General features: G+C 42.9%; 1 protein-coding gene and 1 non-coding gene across 8 annotated transcripts in view; both read left to right on the top strand.

Annotated features, from left to right (window-relative positions):
* Positions 1–16,655, top strand: part of FAF1 (Fas associated factor 1) — a 497,312-nt gene extending 480,657 nt beyond the window's left edge. For 5 of the 7 annotated variants that reach the window (XM_042247840.2, XM_060408829.1, XM_060408824.1 and 2 more), the window contains one exon: positions 14,561–16,655. In XM_042247840.2, coding sequence (XP_042103774.1) covers positions 14,561–14,644 — 84 coding nt within the window. In that variant the 3' untranslated portion in view covers positions 14,645–16,655. Of the gene's footprint in view, positions 1–2,862; positions 2,928–14,560 lie in introns of those variants that run through there. The other 2 variants (XM_060408827.1, XM_060408822.1) reach the window with 1 other exon arrangement.
* Positions 12,309–12,383, top strand: TRNAS-GGA (transfer RNA serine (anticodon GGA)). The gene has a single exon. It is a non-coding gene; the product is annotated as a tRNA-Ser (tRNA).
* Positions 16,656–21,121: the final 4,466 nt, after the last annotated feature.

Genomic DNA, 21,121 nt, shown 5'->3' with positions numbered 1-21,121 from the left:
TTGTTTCCTATATCTGTGAGTCTATTTTTGTTTTGTAAATAAGTTCATTTGTATCATTTTTTTTATATTCTACAACTAAGTGGTATCATAGAATATGTGGCTTTCTCTGACTTACTTCACTTAGTATGATAATCTCTGGGTCCATCCATGTTGCTATAAATGGCACTATTTCATTCTTTTTATGGCTGAGTAGTATTCCACTGTGTATATACACCACACCTTATTTATCTATTCATCTGTCAAATGGACACAAATTGCTTCCATTTCTTGCTGTTGTAAATAGTGCTGCTGTGAACATCAGGGTGCATGTATCTTTTCAAATTAGAGTTTTCATCTTTTCCAGATATATGCCCAGGAGTGGGATTTCTGAGTCATATGATAACTCTATTTTTAGCTTTTTAAGGAACCTCCGACAAGAACCTACAATATGTTGCCTACAAGAGACCCATTTTAGGGCAAAGGATGTTCGTGCTGAGTCGTTTCAGTTGTGTCCAACTCTGTGTGACTCTATGGACTGCAGCCTGCCAGGCTTCTCTGTCGATGGGATTCTCTAGGCAAGAATACTGGAGTGGGTTGCCATACCCTCCTCCAGGGGAGCTTCCCAGACCAGAGATCAAATCTGCATCTCTATGTCTCCTACATTGGCAGGCTGGTTCTTTACCACTAGTGCCATACACATAGATTAAAAATGAAGAGATGGAAAAAATATTTCAGGTGTTTTTTAACAGTCAGCCTCTTATTTTGACATCTCCAGTAGGGTAGTCTCAGATGAATGGAATGTAGTGGAAAGGGAACTGAGGTGGGGGCCATGTATTCTAGAACAGAATTTTTACTCTTCCAGCCATTTGTTGTATGATCTCAAGGAAGGTACTTACTAGAGAAGTAAGTTCTGGGTCCTATTTTCCTCATCTGAAATATGAAGAGATTAAAATAAGTGCTTTCTTAATCTTCTGTCAGCTCTGATACTATGTGATTCTATAATTAAATGACCTGGATATAGATAATACCTACCTTGTTGACAACTCTCTTCTGAAAACTAAAACAAAACCATTGGCTTCCCAGTCCTACTGGCTTTATTTAAGATCATCTTCTCTTACTCCCTTTATATGAGAATGTCTCTGTCCCAGGCAGTTTATGGGGACTTAAGCTTTTATTTACTGTAGTTGGCAGTTCCTATAAGCCGGGGCTTTGACAATATTTCACATTTATTTATCTGAGCCAGAGCTTAGGATCAGGTGGCAGTTAAGTCATTTAAGGTTATTCACATGCATTGAAAATGTTGCTTAATAATTCAGAACCAGTTTTCTCTGTTTAGAGTATTAAGATTTTTTAAATCCTTCTAATTATCCAATTCCAACAACAGTTTAAATAGGCAGGGAGAAATCTGTCCCTTCTGAAAGGGCAACAGATGCAAACTTATTTTCATTCCCTTTGTGCAGCAGGGCTGACTGAGGCAAGGGCCAGAGAGAGTCCAGAGCTAGAGGACTTGCCTGGGTGACCTTCTGGTGGCATCACTGGCAGGGTCTGCCTGCCATAGGAGTGAGTCTAGAGGAAGAGGTCTGGGGATGTGGCTTCTTTTGATTTTGGATTGGTGGAGGCTTTAGCGGGTAGTGGGGAACCTCCATTCAGTCATTCAGTAGGTCTGTCTTTCAGCCAACAGTTGTTGAATTTACACTATTTCCAGTAGTCTGCTAGGCCCTGGGGATAGAAAGTCAGTAAAACCTCATTATATGGCCTCAGAATTCAATATAACTGGAGAGACTGACTCATAGACAGTTGCAGTATAGCTTGAGAGACAGAACAGATAACTTAGTCTGAGACAGGAGCTGATCCTTTGGGGTAGGTCCTTCAGAAATGGGTTGGTCAAAGTATAGGAGTACTATTTTAACTAAGGACAAGGTTAGCATTACCTGGGCCTGTTTTCCAGTTTGAACACTAACCTTGAGTCTGCCAGCAGACCCTTTAAGCCATCTTGTCTGAGAAACCTAAGGGGAAACAAAAGTATTAGTTAAGCAAGTGTGAATTCGTCAGGTGCAGGGCAGTGGAATAGGAATATGAAGGAGAGACCTCAGTGAACATATATGATATATGGCCCCTTTGACAACAGGAGCCATGACCCCGTGAATGGAAGAAGACACTCTGTCACTTAGACCTGGTTTCATGAGAGAAGTAGCAGTTAAGCTGAGCTTTGAAGGATGTTTTCAACATGTGAAACTGGGGAGAAAGGATGGTCCACTAGTGGGAACAACATAAACAAAGGTTCAGGGAAGAGAAGCAAAAGCTATAAATGGGGAATAGCAAACTGCTCTGGTTGACAAGAGCATAATATCTTTGAAGGGATGGTATTTAGAGATCAAAATAGTAAAGAATGTTGGGGCCAAGCCACCACCACCCTTTCAAAAAGTTTAGGCCCAGATTCTACTTCTTGATATTTTTTCAAAAGAAAATAGAATAAATGTCTATTTTGCAACTTACTCCTAAAATATCATTAATAAAGTCTTTTATTATTTAGTCTGTATTTTTTAGTATTCCATAATGTCCATTCTCTGGTTTGGTCATTTATTCAACACGCAGTTATTGAGAGCATATAATATACCAGATTCTTTGCTGGATGTTGGAGATACAGAAGCCAGAAACAGTCCTGCCTTTTAAGTTATTCAGTCTTACACAGGAAATGTTTGTGTGAAGACAAGCTGTGATGATGCTCATCACAGGCCTGTAAGATGCTGCATCAGATGTCAGCATCAAGCTCAGAGAAGGAAAGGTAACTTGTTCAAGCTCACACAGGTATGCTAAGGTTAGTAGTGAAGTTTGTAGTCACTAAGAGGGTCTTCATTCCGTTCTCTTCTCCTCTACTCTGAGGCCTGACTCACCATCTGTGGACTTCGGAACTGAAGTGATAGGAAATGAGCATGAAGAAAGTTCTGGCCAGGTAAAATGCATATCTCCAGCCACCTTCATTGCGTATCTCCACTTTCTTAACATTTTCCCTCTTAAATACTTTTGTTTCTCATCAGAGTACTTTTCCTTAAATCCACGAGTTTGGGAGCTGGTATAAGTTTGGTGCAGTAGAAACACCCGCTATACCAGCCTTCAAAGAAAACACCTGCTCTCTTCATGATTCTTGCCTTCCAGTTTCATAAGCTTTGGGCAGATGAAATGTAATATCAAAATAGCTCAGAGAGAGCCTTGGTAACATTTAAGATATTGAACGTGCTGCATCTGGTAACTAGAAAATTTAATGATCTCCTGCTGTTTTGGTAATTGGATAAGTAAATACATCAGAATAAATCACACCAGCAAGTCTTTTGTATGTCGTTAGGGACTCAACTCTTTTAACTCCTGTTCAAAGCTCCAGCTCTTGAGCTGTGTTGGCGTGCAGAGTTAACGTACACACCAGCTCGCATGGCTCTGCTTGAGTATTAAAATGCATTCAAAATGCTTACATTCTCCCCAGCCACTCTGCCTGAAGAGTACATCTAGTATGCTATTCCAGGTCTCTGTAAAGCCTGAGAGAAAAATTTTTCCAAGAAGTTTAAACATAATATGTCATTTGAGTCCCTCACAGTCTGTCTCCAAACTGCCTTTCCAGCCATTCCTTCCACTATTCGCATGCTATGAGCCTTGCCAGGAAACTTACCCATTTACAAATTGGGCGAAATGAGGTCAAAGCAAAAAGGAACTATCCTATTGTCGTATGGAATCTTGTAGGAGTTTTAAGTAGGACGGAGACGGACTCAAATATTTTGTTCACCTCTCTCTCAAGTGACAGGAGAAACCCAGGGAAATGGTCTATTAGAGCTTATTAGGTATTGAATGATACTATCATTACAGGTGAGAAATTTGGGTCTTCTGGCGGTCCAGTGACTTGCTCAAGAGCACTCATGCAGAACGAAGATTCAAAACCCACCAGACCTTTTTCTTACTGCCTCCCTAATTAGCACTTAATCGATATCTACTAAAGAACAATAATCAGAGTTTCTATGAGAGTATTTAAATGAGAAACGCTGGACTGGAAGAAGCACAAACTGGAATCCAGATTGCCGGGAGAAATATCAATAACCTCAGATATGCAGATATGACACCACCCTTATGGCAGAAAGTGAAGAGGAACTAAAAGCCTCTTGATAAAAGTGAAAGAGGAGAGTGAAAGAGTTGCCTTAAAGCTCAACATTCAGAAAACGAAGATCATGGCATCTGGTCCCATCACTTCATGGGAAGTAGATGGGAAAACAGTGGAAACAGTGTCAGACTTTATTTTTTGGGGCTCCAAAATCACTGCAGATGGTGACTGCAGCCATGAAATGAAAAAACGCTTACTCCTTGGAAGAAAAGTTATGACCAACCTAGATAGCATATTCAAAAGTAGAGACATTACTTTGCCGACTAAGGTCCGTCTAGTCAAGGCTATGGTTTTTCCAGTAGTCATGTATGGATGTGAAAGTTGGACTCTGAAGAAAGCTGAGCACTGAAGAATTGATGCTTTTGAACTGTGGTGTTGGAGAAGACTCTTAAGAATCCCTTGAACTGCAAGAAGATCCAACCAGTCCATTCTGAAGGAGATCAGCCCTGGGATTTCTTTGGAAGGAATGATGCTAAAGCTGAAACTCCAGTACTTTGGCCACCTCATGAGAAGAGTTGACTCATTGGAAAAGGCTTTGATGCTGGGAGGGATTGGGGGCAGGAGGAGAAGGGGACGACAGAGGATGAGATGGCTGGATGGCATCACCGACTCAATGGACGTGAATCTGAGTGAACTCTGGGAGATGGTGATGGACAGGGAGGCCTGGCGTGCTGCGATTCATGGGGTTGCAAAGAGTCGGACACGACTGAGCGACTGAACTGAACTAAACTGAGCAGTTCTAAATCTAAACAGTTAACAGGTTTCTCTCCTTTCATTTGTCTTAGTGTGGTGTTGTGGACTCATCTTTTATCAGAGGCAAACTCTGAGCTTCTATTCCAGGAGCTTTTTATGCAAGATCCTGGCTGCCTTCCATGACATGGGCCTCTGAAAGTGAGGCATGTTCCCTCCATCAATGTTTCGCAGACTGTTTCAGATCAGCACCAGGTGCTCAGGGTCAAAGGTAACCCACCCCTCAGGATCTTGGCTGCTTTGAGGAATGAGACCCATTTCCTGGTACACCTGTAACCCACACCAGCAAGGCTGAGTGACTCTGGCTTTCTCTTGCCACACTCTAGAATCCTCATTAATGAATTTGCCTGTACCTTGTTTATTAAGCTTTCAGAAACAGTGAGCTTGCAAACCACTCTGTAAAGCAGGACTTCCTTTTAGTTACTTGAAATTGTGTCTTCCAGAGCCCAGGAGGGACAGGACTAATCTTGGGCTTCCCAGGGTGAGGAGGCATGCCTCTTCTCTTATTTTATGCTTTTTATATTCATTCTGCCAATTTGGATCTTCTTGTGTTTCTAGACTAAAGAGGCTTTCCCCTCCACAACCCACCCCCCACCTCTCCTGATAGAAGTCTCTATGTTCCCTCTGGGTCTTCCCCACTACACTTTATTACAGTGACCAGGCCACTCTCGCCTTATGAGATGGACTGCATTCTGCCTATGGAATATGTGTCTCTCTCAAAAAACCTGCTTTAAACTTTAAAAAGAAAAAAAGTGTAGTGACCAAAACCACCATCAGTGATAGCACTGTAAGGAGAGGATCACATTTTTTTGTTTTGGTGCCTAGGATCTCCCTGACAGTATACCAAGTTTGAGGTCATTTCGTTACTGGGAACACTTTAGAATTGGTATCCTCATTAAACAGCCTGTCTAAAGGCATAGGCTGGGAATGAAGAATCCAGATTTGGTCCCAGATCTGCTGAGAGTGCTGAGTAACCTTGGGTAAGCTCTTTCCACTCACTGGGCTTTTCTTTCCCCATCTATTACAGAGATGGACTCCTAAAGGCCCTCCAGCTTTAACAATCACTAGGTCTGTGATAATTGAGGAGCTATGAATGAAATTTGCCCAAGTGTCTGAGTTGGTAATATACTCCGTTGTGGGGAAATTTATGCTTCAGTTACACAAAGGGGATAGTCTTTCCAAGCAAGAGGCAAAGAATAAATAGTGCATTGTATGACTACAGTAGTAGAAGTACCTAGTGTGGTGGTTAAGAAAACAGACTTTGGAACCAGACCTAGTTTTAAATCCTTGCTCTGTTACTTCCCACCTGTGCGATCTTAGGCAGGTTATATAAACTCTCTGAGCTTCTATTCCTCATTTTAAAGTGGAGGTAATAGTACGTCCCTCATGGGCTTGTGTAGTACTTATAAAGTACTTGGTACAATTAGCACCTAGTAAGCCCCCATAAATGTTAACTGTTGTTATCATTATAATATTATTGAAAAAAAACACACACACATAGGGCAGCCTAGACCTTAGTTTTCTCTCCCTTTGTTCTTCCTTTAACTTTTCTTTCTTTCTCTCTTCTTCCCACCTGAAAACATCAAAATGTCCTATAGGCATTCCTGTGCTTAGCAGCCACAGAAGACCACCCACCCTCACTTCTAGCACCCCAGTTGTTCTACCACACTTTAAGAATAGCATCTCTCACTCTTTCCTGGAAATCCTCACCCCAGTGCCACTCTTTTCTGTGATCCTGTGAGACAGATTGGTCCAGAAACTATACTGGAAGCTGGAATGTAAATAAGCTATAGTGAAGCCCCAGCCCCATAGTGCAACCATTCCAGAATGGAAGTTCTTTTTGCATTACCACCTGCAGCAAATGTAGAGGAGAATTTGCTAGGAGCTACAGCTGGTGTTGTGGATGATGTTGATGGTCAGTCCCTTATGTTTGCAAAAGACTTTACAGTTACCAAAGCCTTTTCACACCCTGATCAGCACACGACCAGCAGATTGGGTCTCAAGTTCTTCCTCTGATACTTTGTGGGTATAACTGCCCTCTTTAAGGATTCCCAGCTCATCAAAAGGTGTTTAAAGAAAATGAACAATTAGCTGTTAGGACCAAATTGATAGTAACAAAAGGTAGCTTGTTTTCCTGTGGGGAACAACAAAGCCTGTGCCACAACAGGGACATGAGCCAGGACAGCTGCAGAATGCCTGCTTTCTTTATGGCCAAGAAAAGCCATTTAGTTACATTAGCTGTCCTCTGTTTAGAAGAAGGATCAGAAGTTAAAAGGAAGTGAAATGCAGTGCATCAGATACAGGCTAGAAGCTCACAAACCTGGGTGCAAATTCCAACATTATCTTTCCTAGTTACCTGTGTAATCTTGAGCAAGTCCCTTAACCATTTTTGACCTCAGCGAATTCATTATAAATGAGAATAACAGGAGTACTTATCTCATAGGATTGTTGTGACCATTTAATTAGGTAATATATAGAACAACTAGTATAGTGCCTGACACTTTGCCAAATAAATGGTAAATTTTTTGATAGTGATGACATTGGTAATTATTTTTTAAACTTGTAATATTTAATATGCATGTTTTTAATAGAGTAAGTAATGGAACATGTTTGGGGGCTTCTCAGGTGGCACTAGTGGTAAAAAAAACTCACCTGCCAATACAGGAAACACAGAGACGTGGGTTTAATCCCTGGGTTGGCAAGATCTGGAGGAGGAAATGGCAACCCACTCCAGTATTCTTGCCTGGAGAATCCCATGGACAGAGGAGCTTGGCGGGCTGCAGTCCATGGGGTCGCAGAGAGTTGGACACGACTAAGCACACATACACAGCTAACAGAATATGTTACTCATAGCTTACCAGAAAGACAAGTTGTTCTCCCAAGTTCAAAGTAAATGCTAATTTTGAACAAAACCAAGGGCAGATGTATTCAGTTTTACTAAATATAATATGGGGATTTACATATGTGGCCTTTGTGCTGCCTACTTCATGGAGTAGAAGGAGCTCAGGATTTGGAGTGAGAAGACCTGAGCTTCACCAATTTTTAGCTGTATGACCACGTGCAAGTAATGTCCCTATTTGAACTTTGGTGTTCTCATCTGTGAAAATGAGGATAAATTAGTCCAGTCTCTTAGGATAGCTCTAAGATTTAGACAATATATGTTAGGTAGTTGGAGAGCTTGTTAGCACTGAATAATGTTCCATTGTCTGGATATTCCAATCTGTTTACCTATTTACCTACTGTAGAACGTCTTGGTTGTTTCCAAGTTTTGACAGTTGTGAATAAAGGTGCTTATTAAACATCTGTGTGCAGATTTTGGTGTGGACCTTAGGTTTTTAACTTCTTTGGGTAAATACCATGGAGTGCTGTTACTGAACTATATAGTAAGAATATGATTAATTTGGTAAGAAACCATCAAACTGTCTTCCAAAGTGGCTATGCCATTTTGCATTCCCCCAGCAGTAAATGAGTGTCAGCATTTGGTGTTGTCAGTGTTCCGGATTTTGGCCATTCTAATAGGTGTGTGGTGGTATCTCACTGTTTTAATTGCATTTCCCTGATGGCATATACTGTTGGAGAAGCATCTTTTCATATGTTTATTTGCCATCTGTCAATCTTCTTTACTGAGGTATGTTTAAGGTTCTGGGCCCATTTTTTAACTGAGTTGTTCATTTTCTTATTGTTGAGTTTTAAGAGTTCTTTGTATATTTTGGATAATAGCTCTTTATCAGTTGTGTCTTTTGCAAATATTTTCCCCTAGTCTCTTGTCTTTTCATTCTCTTGACAGTGTCTTTTGCAAAGTTTTTAATTTTAATGAAGTTTAGCTTATCAATTATTTCTTTCATGAATTGTGTCTTTGGTGTTGTATCCCAAAAGCCATCACCATACCCAAGGTCATCTAGATTTTCTCCTGTGTTATCTTCTAGGAATTTTATAGATTTGTGTTTTACGTTTAAGTTCACAATCCATTTCAAGTTAATTTTTGTGAAGGCTGTAATGTCTGTGCATCTAGATTCATTGTTTGCTTGCAGATGTTCTGTTCCAAAACCAATTGTTGAACTTAGCATTTTTTTCTAAATATGAAAATATTAGATCCAGACTTTCCTTTATTCAATTTTAAAATAAAAGCTTACCTTAGGAAAGCTAAATAAAATGTAAAAGACTAATAATACCAACACTGCAAGATTTTGATTTAATGTTTGTATAAATATCTTACAGATTATAAAGTACTGTTCATATATTGCAGTTACCGTTATTCTTAGTATTACTCAGCTCCTACTCTCAGGTAGCTCCCAGCCTAGTATTAGTGTTATATTTCTGCTCAGGCATTTTTGTTAAGTGAGAAGCAAAATAGTGTGACTAGAGAGAACCTCAAATCAGAAGTTAGAAACAGGTAGAGCACTGTATCTGTGCCTTATCAACCAAGTGATCTGGGCCATGTCACTTGACCTCTCTGAGCCTCAGGTTGCCCACAGAGAAGTGAAGGGCTTGGACCATTTGGCATTTAAGGAGCTTTCCCATTCTAACATTGTAGGACTCACTCAATATGGCCTAAGGATGAGAAACTGTCATATTGATTCACATTTTTCTCAGCAGCAATGTTACACTTTTTCAGGGAAAAAAATGCCCAGGGAAATAATAGAAGTACAATATACATGAAAGCTCAAACTGCTGAGAAAAGTGACCTAGAAAAGAATAACTCTCTTTGACAGAAAGCATGTCTCATTTTTGTTAACAAACAAAAGCCAGTTTGCTAAAATGTAAACTTGATGAGAACATTTTTTTCCAGGTTTCTTAAATATAATGAATAAAGTATCAAGAAGATTGACTTTCCTTTTCTAACCTAGACAAAGTCAGGCCATACTTCTTATCTGAGAACGGCCCCTCCTCCCCAAGAAGGTCCCAAAGGGAGGGTTTCTCTGTTGATTTAGAAAGTCAATAATTCAGTAAAATCCCAAGTAAATGGCAGGACATAAGCTCAGATTGCATTTTTGTATTCGTATTTTATAAACATTTCAGGATTTTTTCCTTGACCCTTGACCTTTTGCCATTCTTATCGTGAAGATCTTATATCCTAGAAGCTTGGTTAGAAACAACCTCAGTGTCATGTCATCCAACGTCTTTCTCTGTGTGGACTCTACGCTTAGCAGCACCTCTGGCAAAATAGTCCAATAGTTAAACATATGGATTCCAAAGCTAAATTGCCTTGACTCACTTTCTGGCTCTGCCCTTAACAACTTTGAGAACTTAAGCAAGTATTAATATGTTCCATGGCTCAGTTTCCTCATCTGTAAAATAGAAATAACAATTGTGCCTATGTCAGAGGGTTATTATGAAAATTAAATTGTTTTATAAATGTTAAGTGCTTAGAATGTGGCTGGTACAAATTAAATGCTCAGTAAATGTTAGCTTTATCATCATGATCTTCTTCCTCAAATAAGCCCCTCTTTGAACACTTCCCTTCCCCTCCCAACCCCTGTATTGTCCCCCAGGGCAGCCTGTCAACATGTAGGCCAGTGGCACTCTGGTTATCCTTAGCTTTGGAGTCAGGCAGACTTGACTTTTAAACCTTATTCAATCTGCAACCTTGGGTAAGATAACCCATGGTATCTTCAACTTTAAAATGGTAATAATAATACATACTTTGTTTGGCTGTTTTGAGGACTACTTCAAAAGCATTTCATATGAAGTATTTAGCATGGTTCCAGCAAACTGTAGGCACTGAATATGATTAGCCCTTGAACAACATGGATTTGAACTACACAGGTTCCCTTATAGGCAGATTTTTTTTTCAGTAGCAAATACTACTGGAGAAGACAACGGCACTCCACTCCAGTACTCTTGCCTGGAAAATCCCATGGATGGAGGAGCCTGGTGGGCCACAGTCCATGGGGTCGCTAAGAGTTGGACACAACTGAGCGACTTCACTTTCACTTTTCACCTTCATGCAGTGGAGAAGGAAATGGCACCCCACTCCAGTGTTCTTGCTTGGAGAATCCCAGGGATGGGGGAGCCTGGTGGGCTGTCGTCTATGGGGTTGCACAGAGTCAAACACGACTGAAGTGACTTAGCAGCAGCAGCAGCAAATGCTACAATAATGTGCCATTCTCAGTTTTATCATGGATGCAGAACCCACATACAGAGGAACCACAAATATGGAGGAACTGCATATATGAAGGGATGACTACAAGTTATTATGTGATTTTCCACTGCTTAGAAAGGTGATCCCCCTAACCCCCAGGTTGTTCAAGGGTCGACTGGAATTGATTGCTACTATGATGATGATGATAAAAGAAAAACAAGAAAATTACAGGACAAGAGGGGAATGAAGAAAGATGAAAGAGAAGTAGTGGCCACACCAGCACCTGCTGCTCTATTAAAAAGTGTTTTCTGACCAGCTGAGGTTCTGCTCCCCTACAATTTCACCTTATCATTGTCATCTCTGTTCACTGGAGTTGCAGAGAACACATCTGCTCTGTTTGCCTGGCTTATTTGCCAGCCCTGCAGATGTTCAAAGAGGGCACACAGCCCCCTCCCTGCCCCCACAGCAGCAGGAAGACGTACCCCATTTTTCAGATATGTGTTAGAAAACATGGTTTTTAGATTCCTCCCTAACATGAGGTCCCTCCAGCACACTCCCAATCCTTCTTGAATGGGGCCCAGAACACTTCAGGATCATTTCACAGTATAGCCACAGTCTCGCTGAGGAAAGGGATGGCATCCTGCATCTCACTAGGTTCCATACAGTCTCTCTGTCTACTCCAGGCAGATGAGAATGGAAATGAAATTGTCCTTGTTCACTTTAAATTTCTGTCTGAAATGACCTTCAGAGAAAAAAATTGCTTGTGATATGGGGCACCAGAAGGAGCAGCCCCAACACGACCACATTTAATGTGAGCAGTCTTTTGGTGGCACAGCCCTGCTGAAGGGATTCTCCAGGTACTGACACATTGATCTATCAGAGAGAAGGGAGCCCTTCTGCTGAGCAACAAGATGGAAATAAGAGAGAGAGCCTAGTGCAGGCCTGGGCTCCAGAAGACTTTGGGGAAAGAGCTGCAGCTAAAGTTAGGCAGATCCAGTCCCCACCCAAGGCAGTGCTCCAGCTAGTAATGGCTGCTACCAGCTGAGCACTTACTGGTTCAGTCTGTACCAGAGCCTTCATCACCATTATTCTATTTAACTAGCACAACAACCTATAAAAGAGAAATTTACTATTCCCATCTTATAGGTGGGAAAACTGAGACTCTTGGATTGTATTACTTCTTCAAGGTCATATAAGTAGTAAGTAACAGAGCTATGAGTTTGAACCTGTTGCCTCACTGTTTTTAACTACTGTACTGTATAGACAGACCCTCACTAACTATGTGGCCTTAAACAAGTGGCAGCCATGTTGAGCCTCAATTCTGTCATCTCCGTCTTACCTTGCCTAGTTAATTCCCTGGTGGCTCAGAGGTTAAAGCGTCTGCCTGGAATGCAGGAGACCCAGGTTCGATCCCTGAGTCAGGAGGATCCCCTGGAGAAGGAAATGGCAACCCACTCCAGTACTCTTGCCTGGAGAATTCCATGGAGGGAGGAGCCTAGTAGGCTACAGTCCATGGGATCGTGTCTAGTTTTTTAGGGATTAAATTAAATAACATATTTAAAGTGCTCGACATGTAATAGGTGTTCAAGAAATTACAGTTTTCTCCTTCTCAAATCCCAGCTTTCCCACTTAAACTGACTGGGAAAAATCACTCAAATTTTATCAGACACAGTGAAAACTGGGTGTGTTTTCCAAACATCTAACCTTGTGTATCGATAATATGCCCTCAAGGCTCCAATCTCCCAGCCTCTTTTGCTTCTAGGCCCATCTTTCTGCTGGTATGCACAGCCCTGGCACTATTATGATTTTGGTTTCTCCCAGCAAACATCATATTTATGAACCACAAATAACAAAGTAGAAGATGCTGGAAGAGCTCTGGCTTGTTAATTAAGAACAATAGCAGAAGCAGCTGGGCAGAAAATGCCAACGAGTCAGAAGCAGAGGCAGCATAGCTCTGTTTGTTGACAGAAGCCAGCGCAGTGTTGTACGTTAATTGGGGAAGTGGGTAAACATTTGCCTGCAGCTTGCCCCCCCCAACCCCCCCCACCCTGCCCCCTGTGCATTGGAAGACAGACAGCAGGCTAGGCTCTCCCCACCACCTTGTCTGCCCATCTGCCCAGAGCCCAAGAGATATCAGTAGAGCAGCCTTGCAGTGGGTTCCTTGTAAGCAGAGAGGATTCTGGAGGCGGATGTGCCTCCTTAATGACCCTCCTGGGCATACCAGATTTCCATCTGGATACAGTCAAAGATAGTGTTCCCTTCTTCAGTTCACCAGCCTGCCTGTGACACTCAGGCCCCCAGGGTGTCCCCTTCCCATCATCTTGGAGAAGACAGCAGAGCCATCTCATTAGGTGTGGCTTGAGTTGAGCAGAGGACAAGATTGCCCTCTCAGGTGCTGTAGTCTTTGCCCAGGGGCCCAGAGCTCCTATACACAAATCTGACTGAGCAGACTGCCCAGCCTCCCATCACACACACTTGGAGCTGTCCGTTTATCTGTGTGTCCATCATCCATCCTTATAGTTACTCACATATATGGCAGCCATCGTTGAATACCTGCTCTGTGCCAGACACTGTGCTAATTATGTTTTTCTTCACTTAATCCTCATATCAGTCCTACAGGGTTGATACTAACTCCAAAGCCACAAAGCTAATAGCTACACAGTTGTGATTTAAACCAGAATCTTTCTGGAGTCACAGCCCATTGTCCATATCACTAAACTAGTATTAGTATGTCTCAGCTTTTTAAAATTCATGTTCCCTTTAGGAAAGTTTGGGTTTTTTCTTCTCTCACTCTTGGATTCAGAAAATCTCCACATCACATCCTTGCCAGTGACCAAGGAAGCCATAACCCTAATATAGGGTTTGATTTGGGGTGTGATCAACATACCCCAATGAGCCAAGAAGACTCTGTCTAGCTTTATTCCCTGTACTAGTTCATATTATAAAATAATTTTTACTTCTAAAATATAAAGTCATATTATGGCATCAACTCCCTCCTTTTTTTGGAACTAAATATCTTCACCAATGCCACCAACAGGGAGACTGATATGCCTCCCTAGGGAGCCTCTCCTCAGTAGGGGAGATGCTTGTCTCTGGGCTTCATGGGATGGGCACCGTATAGTCTCTGCTGCAGGTGTGTTCAGCATGTAGATCAGCCCCAAAAGCTTAGCCCTCTCCCACCAGACAGAAAAGGTCCTCCCTGCTGTCCAGAGTTAAACAAGTATGTGTCCTCTGGAATGCCAATCAGTTTTTAACCAGCACCCTTTCCTAAGGCCCTCCTGCTCTGCTGTCCCAGCTGAGCTGTGGGTCTCCACCTGCCCAGGAAGAGATTCCAGCTTCTGAACATACATCCTGAGGTCAAATGCTAGTTCTTCCACTAAACTATGAGACTTGGCCTCTCTGAGCCCTGGTTTCTTTGCTTATAAAATGGGGACAACACCTACCTCACAGGGTTATTTTGAGAATGAAATGAAAATAGTAGGTGTGAAAATGCTCATGCTGGTACATAGTAGGCTCAAAATCAAAGTTCAGGACAGGATCTGAATGCCATGAGAGAAAATGGTGCTTCTTCCAGTCTTTTGAGTATATATTTTCTTTCTTTTTAGGTAACCCAGCTGGACCCAAATAAGTCATTATTGGAGGTAAAGTTGTTCCCTCAAGAAACCCTTTTCCTTGAGGCAAAAGAGTGAACATGGCTCAGCGGTGGAACCAGCCATTCCTTGACAAGCCAGAGGCTGCATCAAGAGGAGGGCTCCTCATCAACCCATTTACACGCTCGTCTCACTCAACTCAATGTCACACTTCTGCCTCTTGCAAGATTGCTGGAAAAAAGTAATAATAAACATAGCTACTTAAAATTTCCCATCCACGAGTATATGTTCCCAATCCTCATTGTAGAAAATTGCAACTCTTCCACCCTGACCCCCTTCGCCTCACCTTTGTTCAATGACTAATGCGCCGGTAAAGTGTGAGTGACCATGAAGTAGGATTTTTACCTCTCCCGTGCCCGTCTTCTCCACACAGGGTCTGGGACCATTCTGCCTGACCTGTGACACCAGGCTGCTGTGTATTTGATATGTCTCATTGAGCCAGGGCTCATACACCCCTGCCTTTTTCTTTTCATGACTGGATTTCTACTTTGTCACCTAATTTTAAGAGGCAGGGGGAAAAAGTCAAATGGGACTTCTTGGCATGGAGATTAAACATTGTTGTAGGAAAACAAAAGGCATATCATTTGTTGATACTTCCTGACTCCTTTACTAAGATGTAAGGTTGTGTTTGAGGACTGCATCTGACATATAGCAAGATATTTATTTATTGCTGCTGCCTTGGGTCCCCAGGGCCCATCTGGGAGTTATTTGCTGTTCCATTACAGTGTGAGAAACTGTTTAAGCTCACGATGTGAATGTTGAGATAGTGTGAAGAGGACCAGTACCAGGACTTCAGTGTCTGGCCCAGCTGCAGAAAGCTGCTGTTAGGTTTGCTCTTGGGCAGGTAGAACCTCATGGATACCAGCTCCCAGGTTGCTGGTCCGTCAGTGTACACTGAACGCAATTCTCTCTTGCTCTTTTCTCCGTCTACTCCATCACACATTTGGACCCTGTCACTTGGTGTTTTAAGCACCTTGACTGATCAGCCACCCCATGGACTCTGAGCCTGGCTGTAATAAGGAACCTGCCCCACTGTTTTAATGTTTCAGTATTAGATGGTAGACTCCTATCTCAAATGAAAGGGATCTCATTCTGTGGCTGAAAATTCTGATGTCATATATTTGAGAGAGCAAACCTGGGGGCTCAGCTCAGAAGACATGTATTGCCTGAACTTACGTATAATAATTTGGGATGATTTAGTAAATGTGGATTATTAATAATCTATGGATTTGGGGGTGGGAATTTAGTTCTTGCAAGAACTGTTTATACCTTCACCACTAGTGATTTCTTTTCAGTCTTGAAATGTTTTTCCGTATCTGTTTTTGTATCACCTATGGTCTCTATCCTAGGCTTTGGGATCCTGATTTGACATTTTGTATGTGCCCAGAAGAGTCTTAAGCGCTGGGTTTATCCCGCTGACCCAAACCAAGGGGTTCTCAGGAGACTCTAACAACAGCCTGAGATATGCCTGGTCATTTTCCCTCTGCCCAGAAATGGGCATTGGCCAGGAAAATTCCACCTGTGTCTTTTCTCTGACACGCAAACCAGGGACCTCCCCTGAACACTCTCTTAAGAGAAGTGTGTTCCTAACAGACTAGTGCTACATCTGCCTGTGTACAGGCTTTCTCTGGCCCCAGGGAGGCTGTAAGGAAAAGGCACCCAAACCGGGGTAGTTCAACCTGAGCACTTCCTCTCCAGCTCCATTCCTACCTTCCCAAACTGATGGCCCCACAAGACGCTCATTTCCAATGCTGCAGATGTACTCGGGCACCAGCTCTTCTTTCTCCAGGGAGCCCATGTTCTGTAGCTGCTGTGGAGAAGCAACAGCCCTGAACTCAGGCCACACTCAGGACCAGCAAGCAATGGTGTGGGTGGGGACTGGAGGGAGGCGACTCTCGAGTTCACTCTCGTGTCTGACCTGTTCCATCTAATTTGGGTTTGACTGCATCATATTGTTCCCCTCTATCACCTTCACTTCTGTATTCCAATAATATAGACTTTACTCTGAAACCGATTTCATAAAAGTTATTAAATGCTACTTGAACCTGTATGAAGTTTACACACCCTTTTTCAACCCTGCCGTGAAAAGTTCTTGCTCGGTCTCATGAAATCCTCTTGTTTTGGCCCCTCTGCTAGGAGACACCTCAGCTACGTATCACTGTTCACTCATGCCATTCGGTTCTACTGAGCTTTAGAACAGGAGCCCAGAGCAATGTTACGTCCTTTCTTACAAACACAACATTAAAATGACATAGAAAGTTAGGAACCAAGAAAAACGTTAAATCACTTACTGTCCCCATAGAAACAGCAGTGTCCTTTGTAATTCTTCTTCCTGCCGTTGGCTTTACTGCTTCCTTGGGCTTTACATCCCAGCCTCCAGACACAGAAATGTGTCCGTCAGAACACATGGCCTGTGTTCTTGCCCAGCTGTCTAGAGTGACATTCCAGGGCTGCAGTCATCCCTGCCTCAGTCCAGTTCATTCCTTTGTATTTCTTGGATTATCACTTGTATGTTTGGAAAAATTGTTTGGGGGTTTAAGGAAGTATTGCCAGTTTCCTGCTGCCTCTCAGAAGGTGCAGCTTGGGGGAGTTTGCTGGTTTACAATGGTGTCGTGCTTGGGCATCACTAGTTTTTTGGGTCACACAGGTGTTCATTTTTGAATCGCAAGCATCCAAGTTGTGAGTTCTTTTATGGAGTCTTTCCTTTTCAGTGTAAGAAAAGAGGATTCAGGTTTTTATAGATTTTATTGGTGACATTAAAAACATAAAATAAGTCCGCAGTTGTATTAGAATTTCTACTCTCAAAGCTAGCCATGCTGAGTCACATGTGCTGGTCAGTGAGGTTGCAGAGCTCCAGATTTTCCTGAAAGCACAGAAGTTCATGTGGATGTGGGAGGGCGTCTTAACTGTCTCCATAAGCAGCATCTCTGATTGACACACTTCCACCATCCCCCTCAGCCCCTCATCCGACCAGTCCTGAATCCCACAGGCAGATGGGATGTGGAATCTTAAATTCAGTCCAGGAGTAATTCACTTTATAGTCTAAGTGACCCTTCCACATGCATTATCTCATTTGACCCTTTTTCAGATTCTTGGAGGGAGACCTACACACACACACACACACACACACACATATTCCAGAGACTACAGTGTCTTTCAGTTTGAACCTTGGTTCTGCCACTAAATAGCTATGTGACCCAAGGTGAGTAAATTATTTGAACCTCAGTGTGCTGATAACATCTGCACAGCACTTTGCATTTTAGCACACCTTCCACAGCCATCATTACGGTCCACTGCAATGAGGGAAGCATGCCAGGCATGATCATTCCATTTTGTACATGAGGCTCAAGAGAGTAGATGCTTGCCTGAAGTCGCAGAGAATGGCAGTAGAAGAGCAGAACTCAAGCCCCAAGCTCTGATTTTCAGGTCCACAGCTCTTCCATAAAGAACTTCTAAATTTCATGTCCAAACATGGATCTTAGAACTCCTTACAATTGTCTACAAAAAGTTAAATGTGTTCTATTCTGGAAGGAGAATCTGTATTTATCAGATTGTTAGTGGGTTTGATTGACACCCCCCCCCACTTACATTATGCAAACAACATCAGACCATTTGGAAAGTTGAATCTGTCCGTTCTCCTCATCAAGTCTTTTTTTTTTTTTTTAATCTAAAAGTCACAAAGAGGGTCAGATGCAACAACCAGGCTTTCCTGCCTTGAACCTCCCTCTACATTTAGTGCTTCTCCTTTGTCCCAGTCTGCTTTGGAAGATCACCATTAATAACCTCAACTGGCCATGCAGCTCCTGGATTTTGAAAATCTCCTCTGAAAGGAAACACCAATAAAAGAGACCTGCTCTCCAGTCTTCAGTCTATTAACTGTGACATAATGTGTGGTTAAGAGAATAGCCTCTGGAGCCATATTGCCTGAATTCAAGTCACTCCCCCACTTAATAGTGTGCCCTTGGGAATTACTTTACCTTCCTGTGCCTCAGCTTTTTAGCTGTGAAATGTATAATAAAAGTACCTGGTTGATAAAGTTGTGAAGATTAAATGATTAACACTCAACTGTTAGCTAATATGTAAGGGAGTTAGAGAACAACTGCTCTTTGGGTGATGACAGCAGTACGAAATGGCAGGTTATGGGGGAAGACACAGAAAACATGAAAAGCAGACACAAGAAGTCCAAAGCACTGCGCTGGGCTCCTTCAGGGAAGGTCAGAGAGCCCTGCGCAAAGTGTCATTGAGTTACTGGTGTCCGTAAGGGTCAGCCCAGGGCGTCGTGAGAAGGTGGAGGAGGGAGGAGGACTAACTTGCTGAACACTCAGGATATGCCCATATTATACTTAGAGCTTTGTGTACATTACCTCCCGTAAGACCACAACCACCTGCTAGGTGGGTCATCTCGACCCCACTTTGAAGAGGCAGCGAACTCACAGTGATGAAGTGACTTGGCCGAGCTCTAGAGCTAGTGCAGAGCAGAGTCTGGGACCCAGATCTGCAACGCCAAAGCTTCTGTGTTAATGACAGTTCAGTGCCACCTTCAGCTAAAGTATGACACAACTAAAGCATTTCAAATAATAGTTACAATAACATCTTTTAAATGTTAGTGGATGCCAAGAGGGATTAAAAAGTCACATTTTTATAGGAAACTCAGCTTTCCAAAATGACTCATTCCCCAGAGCATCAGAGCCAGGATTTAAGCACTGCCTCTTAAGTACATGCACCGATTTAAGAAGGTTTCCGTAGCTTCTGCTTCTGACATCTCCAAATTCCACTCCCTACTCCTTCATCCTTTGTCCCTACTGACCTTCATTTCTCACTTGGCTTATAAAACTACATTCTAACTGATCCCCCTTTCTCCAGTCCTTTCTCTTCTAGATCAGTCTCCACCTAACTGCCAGAAAAAGCTTTCTAAAACACCTGCCTTACCATGCCACACCCCTGCTTATATCCCCTCAAAGGCTTCCCGTTGCCCTCCAAAAAAATCCAAACTTGGCTTGGATTTAAACCACCTGTCACCTGTCCCTACTTCCCTCCCCATCTGTATCTCCAGCCACGCCCTCAACACACATCCTGGAATACCTGCAGTTTCCTAAAAGCATCAATTTTCTAGGCCCTCTCCCCTGACTGCTATTCCATCACCATGAGACTCCTTGCACCATCCATCCATCCAGCCCTCACTTTCAGTTTAGGCTTCACTTCCTCCACGATGGCTGGTATACCAGACCATAGCCACACCTCGCACACTCTCCAGGTTAGGGGCCTGTGCTGAGCTGGATTGGATTTGTTGCAGCACTGAATCGCTCTGAACTGGAACTCTCAGCTCACATGTTGTCCCTCCCCCGACCCCAGACTGTGAGCTCCCCAAAGAGTCTGAGTTACTTCATGTCCTCAAGGCCTAGCAAAATGACTCGAAGTAAGCACACAGTTATTTGGACTTACTAACCAAATTCCAACAAAGAAATAATGATGGTCACGTATCAATACTAATAAGGTGGTCACTTCCATCTCTAACATCCAGCCTTTCTGGGAACATTGTGAGAGCAGAGACCAGATCATAGTCATCCATTTATTCCCTGAGCCAGCCCAGGGTCTGGCACGTAGCTGTCGGGCACCCAGTAGTTACTGAAGCAGTTAATTAATTGGAGCTGGAGCAAAACCAACTGGCACTGGTGAGGAGAAAGAGAGTAGAGGAGTTGGTGTTGAGTGCACAGGTAAGCCGTGCGTGGTGCTGGGGGCTCTGTGCACTGTCCTCCCACGACTGCCTCAGCATCACTCTAAGGTCCCTACTGTTAGTGTCCCTTATGTAACCGGAAAACTGAGGCTCGGAGAAAGTGCCACTGTCCAAGAGACATGTCCAAGTAGGGAAAGAAGCTGACCTTCCAGTCTGGATCTGAGGCCAACCCTCATGCCTGCTCTGTTTCCCCTCATCAGTGAGACGCCTTCCATGAGCTGCTTCAGTAGCTGTAGCTTCTAGCCCACAGATAATAGAGTATAGTGAACATTCTCACCCACTCCCCTCTGCCTTCCAGGACTCTGCACTTCTTTATTTTCCCTCCCACCTCTCTGAAAGGCCCCCTCTGTCCGCTCTGTAGTCTTCCTGCTCTGCTTGCCTGTGAAATGTCAGCACCCACTGAGTTCCTTCCTTTGCCTTCTGCTGTTCCAAACCTTCCTTAGATAAGAAGCTATTTGTACTTTGATACTCAGTTCAGATTTTGCCTCCATGAGGGTAGAGTCCGTGTCAATCTGATCATTGACAGATCCCTTAGCACGGGCCTGGCACTGTGTAGGTGCTTGATAGATGGCTGTTACGATGGTGAATATTTATATCGTGTTTACTGTATGCCAGACACTAAGTGCTTTACTTGTATTAGCTCATTTACATCTCACAGCAATCCTATGAAGTAGGAACTATTAATATTACTATCCCCACTTTATTGGTGAGCAAATTAAAGCACGGGAGATTAGGTAAGTAATATGCCTGAGGTCATACAGCTGGTAAACCAAGAAGTCAGA

This window comes from Ovis aries, chromosome 1 (genome assembly GCF_016772045.2).
Source record: "Ovis aries strain OAR_USU_Benz2616 breed Rambouillet chromosome 1, ARS-UI_Ramb_v3.0, whole genome shotgun sequence".
In the NCBI taxonomy this organism is placed as follows: domain Eukaryota; kingdom Metazoa; phylum Chordata; class Mammalia; order Artiodactyla; family Bovidae; genus Ovis; species Ovis aries.
Note: the sequence above shows the minus strand (reverse complement) of the source record. Positions and strands in the feature narration are given on the sequence as shown.